The sequence below is a fragment of the Vicia villosa genome, linkage group LG2 (assembly GCF_029867415.1).
Source record: "Vicia villosa cultivar HV-30 ecotype Madison, WI linkage group LG2, Vvil1.0, whole genome shotgun sequence".
Taxonomy (NCBI): domain Eukaryota; kingdom Viridiplantae; phylum Streptophyta; class Magnoliopsida; order Fabales; family Fabaceae; genus Vicia; species Vicia villosa.
Genome location: NC_081181.1, coordinates 41,873,825 through 41,878,537, shown reverse-complemented (window position 1 = coordinate 41,878,537; position 4,713 = coordinate 41,873,825). Strand labels below are relative to the sequence as shown.

The 4,713-nt window shown below is 25.8% G+C and overlaps 1 protein-coding gene across 1 annotated transcript; it reads left to right on the top strand.

Moving 5' to 3' along the window:
* Positions 1-2,805: 2,805 nt before the first annotated feature.
* On the top strand, positions 2,806-3,919 carry LOC131646107 (macrodontain-1-like). Its single transcript, XM_058916256.1, has 2 exons — positions 2,806-3,253; positions 3,327-3,919. Exons 1-2 carry the CDS (start codon positions 2,827-2,829, stop codon positions 3,911-3,913), a joined length of 1,014 nt encoding a protein of 337 aa, XP_058772239.1. The 5' UTR covers positions 2,806-2,826; the 3' UTR covers positions 3,914-3,919.
* The last annotated feature ends 794 nt before the right edge of the window (positions 3,920-4,713 follow it).

Genomic DNA, 4,713 nt, shown 5'->3' with positions numbered 1-4,713 from the left:
AAACTCTTGAAGCTTTAGATTTGTAGAAAAATCTTAACTCAAATGAGAGAAGCTTTTATACCAGAAGAGAAAAATTCTATAAAAAAAATCTCAACTCAAAGGAGATAAACTTTTATACAAAAAGAGAAAATTCTAAAAAAAAAGTGAGATTCAAACTCATGACCTTTTATATACAAACTTTACCTCCTTACCAATTGGGCTATGTCACTTATTTCAAATAATAAGCCAATTGAAGATGTATGAAGCATAGACAAATATTTTGCTATTTATTAAAATATAAATAATTTAAGAGTAAAGTGTTATATTTTAAAATAGACTTTAAATTGAATATTTATAAAATTCAAGATGTCAATGTAAATGATCCCAAGATTTTTTATAAAAATTCAATTTTGATTTTTTTTTTAAATATTTGAAGATGGTGGGCAAATTTTAAGGTACGACAGTGTGGCATCAAGATCGCTCGTTCCAGAAGATAAAAGAAGGTGTGGTTAACAACAGACTCAACTATATCTTTAATAGCCTTTTTTACCCTTCTTTAGTGCCTTGGAGTTTGAGGAAGCGTTGGTTGAATTGTAAAGTGCTTCTTAGATCAATGTATTTCTACATATCTCATATTTTTCGTGAGGAAAATCATTGTCCTGATTTGTTGGCCTCTTTGGACTTCTGTCTCTTTGTTGTGGAATGTGGCTCCTCCTATAAATCTTCCTCATGTAATTCATGAAAAACTAGACCTTTCTAGTTTTAGGTTTTCTATTTATTCCTTAAGAGGGTCTTCACCCCTCTATTTTTGTAGCTTATTTTTCTTTTTAATCTAGTATTTTGCTTTAAAAATATTTATTCATTAAACTTTTTAATTTGTTTCATTTAACCAATATAATTTATCTCCTTTCAAAATATTAAAGAAGATTTGTTTTTAAAAAAGAGATTTTCTTAAAAAATTATGTCTATCTCCCTGTCACTTATTTATTTTTTCAACATTTAGAGTTCAAATTTAAATTATTAATTTAAAAATTATAAAATTTAAGTTTTTAAAAACTATTTTAATATATATTATGAAAAAATAAAATTTATATTACTGTCTCTATCTCTTCTTTTTTTTTTTGTTAACTCTATATATCTATCTACATCTCATTGTTTCTTAATATTATAGTTTTATTATTTATAAATTTATAAAATTAGGTTTTAATTTTTTTTATAATTTTAATTAAGAGAAATTATTTCTACAAAATTATAGTATGTATATTAATAAAGATGAATTTTTAGAAAAATATAATATTCTACCATTTCTTTTCAAAAATTCCAAAAAAAAATATTCATCAATAAACTACTGACTATAATAATAATAATAATAATAATAATAATAATAATAATAATAATAATAATAATAATAATAATATTAAAAATAATTATATGATTATTATTATTATTATTATTATTATTATTATTATTATTATTATAATAGTCAATAGTTGTTGATGAACATATTTTATGGAAATTTTGGAAGAGAGGGGTAAAATAATATAATTTGTTATTTTTTTTAATATTATACATTCCCTAGCTTTTAGAAAGAATATATCTTCATAATTAAAATTATAATAAAGTTTTAAAAATATAAATTCTTAAGTATAAAAAATTATAATATAAATAGAGGAGAAATAGAGAAAAAATTTCAACATAAAAAGAGAGATAAAAAGATAATAATAGAAATTTATATTTTAACCATATATATATTAGAATAATCTAAAATAGCTTAAATTTATGATTTATAAATTAATAATTTAAATTGAAGTTCTAAATACCGAGACGAAATAATAAGTTGGATTGAGATAGAATATATAGTTTTTAAAATAAAATCTCATTTTGAAGAACTCCATTAATATTGAAAAATGAAACAATTTATTTTAGTCAAATGGAATAAATTTAAAGTGTAATAAATAAAGAGTTTAAAGGTATTATACAGACAGTATAAACTAACTTTACACATTCAATTCAACCCATCAAAATCTTTACACTTGTTATATTATATTAGTTTTTTTAAATTAAAATTGTGTTTTAATTGAATACATAGTTGTGATAGATTGACAGTGTAAAAAGTACATATTCCTTTTTCTCATTATTAAATATGGACTTTGAATTAAAATAATTGAATGTATAATATTTGGTGTCAAAGAAAAAATTAATTAAATATTGATAAGAGATACAAGATAAAATATTAATTAAATATATCATCTCATTTCAATAAAATTATTGGATTTTAAACATTCTTTAAGTAATCGTAAGCAATGTTTTAAAATCTGAACTGTTCGGTTCAATCGATTTGTAGAACCGTCTAATTTATAAAAATGTTTGTCAATAGTTTATATTTTTAATAAAAAAGATTAAAAATAATTGTTATGTTACCGTCAATATTTAAAACATAAAATTTAACTTTATATTATTAATTTATTTAATACATGATTTGATCGTTGGTTTAATTGATTGAACAAAATTAACCTTGAATTGAAAGTCTTGCCTCTTTAATCTCCAGTCCAATTTTTAAAACATTGTTTATAAGACTAACATTTTCTATATTAAATCGTATAAAATATATATTTATACTCTCACAAATCTAATTCCCTTAAGATGATTTTTATATTTATTTTTATTTTGACTATGATGACTTTTTATTTAACACTTACTTTAATGAGATAAATCAAATAAAACAAATGGATTTTCTTTTTTAATTGGTAGAATTTGAATGCTATAAATTGTGGTATCTTTGTTAACTTTTATATGAATTATTTTTCATAAAATATTATCTTTTATTTCTATCCATAAAATAAAAATATGAAGCATCTTATTTTTGTTTGTATTGTGGTCTTGTGGGCATATGTATACCCAAGCATGTCTCGAATGTTAGATGATTCATCGGTTGTTGAAGCACACCAACAATGGATGATGAAGTATGGAATCACATACACAAATAGTTCAGAAATGAAGAAACGCTTACAGATATTCAAAGAAAATTTAGATTATATTGAGAATTTTAATAGTGCTGGTAACAAAAGTTATACGCTCGGCTTAAATCCATATTCTGATTTAACTACTAAAGAATTTAAGGCTTCTTACACTGGACTCAAAGTTCTTAGCCATGTTTATTCCTCCAAAACCAGATCGAATCCAGTACTCTTCAACATCACTAATAATATTCCATTAACTATGGATTGGAGAGTGAAAGGAGCGGTGACTGATGTTAAGAATCAAGGACATTGTGGTAACTATAATAACCCTATTACTTAAGTTTTTTAGATGTTATTATATTAATTTATTCAATGTTTGTATTGTAGATGGTTGTTGGGCTTTTGCAGCTGTGGCGGCCGTAGAAGGTTTTTGGAAAATAAAAATGGGCAATCTACTGACATTGTCCGAGCAACAACTAATTGATTGCGATAGGAGTAGCGACGGGTGTACTAGTGGTAGTATTGTCGGCGGCTTCGATAATATAATAGATAACCGAGGTATTCTTCAAGAATCTCAATATCCATATAGAGAAGGTGATGGGACATGCAAACAGTTTGATATGGACAAAGCTGAAGCTTATATAACCTGTTACATAAATCTAAAAAGAAATGATGAACAAAATTTACAAAGAGCCGTGGCAGAACAACCAGTGGCAGTTGGTATCTCTGCTGGGGATGATTTTTTTAAATACAGCGGAGGAGTTTATTCAGGATCATGTGGAGCAATTTTAAACCACGCCGTTACTATAGTTGGCTATGGGAAAACTAAAAGTGGGTTGAAATATTGGTTGATTAAGAATTCTTGGGGTAAAAATTGGGGTATGAATGGATACATGATGATAAAAAGGGAAGGTGGTGGACTTGAAGGTCATTGTAGCATTGCTACTCATGCTTATATTCCATGTATATATTGAATCTTGAAATCCAACCTATGATTTTCAAAGAAAAATAAAACATTTTAATACATTGTATTTTTGTGAAATGAAAAATATTGTATTGGTTGTCAACTATCTACCTAAGCATGGAAGATGCTAATCAACTACCTAATATACTTTTTCTTTGATTTTTAATTTACACTAAGAAATGCCCCTAATGGTAATTGACTAAATCCATAAATCTAAACCAATCAGATTTTCTCTTTTGTACACTTGGCTTACAATTTTTTCAAATTTACCTTGAAACATAGCTTTACCCGGGTAAAGCAATGGACTGTGCATTAAAATTTTCCATTTCTTTAACTTTTCACCTCTATCCCTCTCATTTCACAAATTTGTTTCTCTCTCCAATAACATATTTCTATCTATCTCTCTCTTGTCTCTTTCTCTCCAAACCCTAGAACCACCGCCACCAAAAACAATACAACCTCCGCCCTCTTCTTCACCCTTCTTTCTTTCATTCCACAACACCGGTTTCATCCAACTTCATCAACTTTCACCTTTAACAGATTGGTGCGTGAAAAATTTATTCACACCTCTCACTTACTTTTTCCCATTGTTATTATTTCACAACTTTGATTTCATGCAATGATTTCATTTTCTGATTTTGAAATGTATTAATTACATTCGTATCTTATGTGGGACTTAGAATTTTTTAGTTTTGAATCTCTCTTCTCTTTGTGTCTCTGATGAAGTGTTTTGTTTACTTTTTATCATTCAACTTTTTTATGTTTTTTGTTTTATTTAGATTTTTCATGTGTTTTGGTCGACTCTGCAAA

Excerpts from the sequence above, each read along its gene's own strand:
- LOC131646107 (XM_058916256.1), top strand. The coding sequence starts at position 2,827 with ATGAAGCATCTTATTTTTGTTTGTATTGTGGTCTTGTGGGCATATGTA. Across the intron at positions 3,254-3,326 it reads TAAGAATCAAGGACATTGTG|ATGGTTGTTGGGCTTTTGCA; the intron begins GTAACTATAATA and ends TTTGTATTGTAG.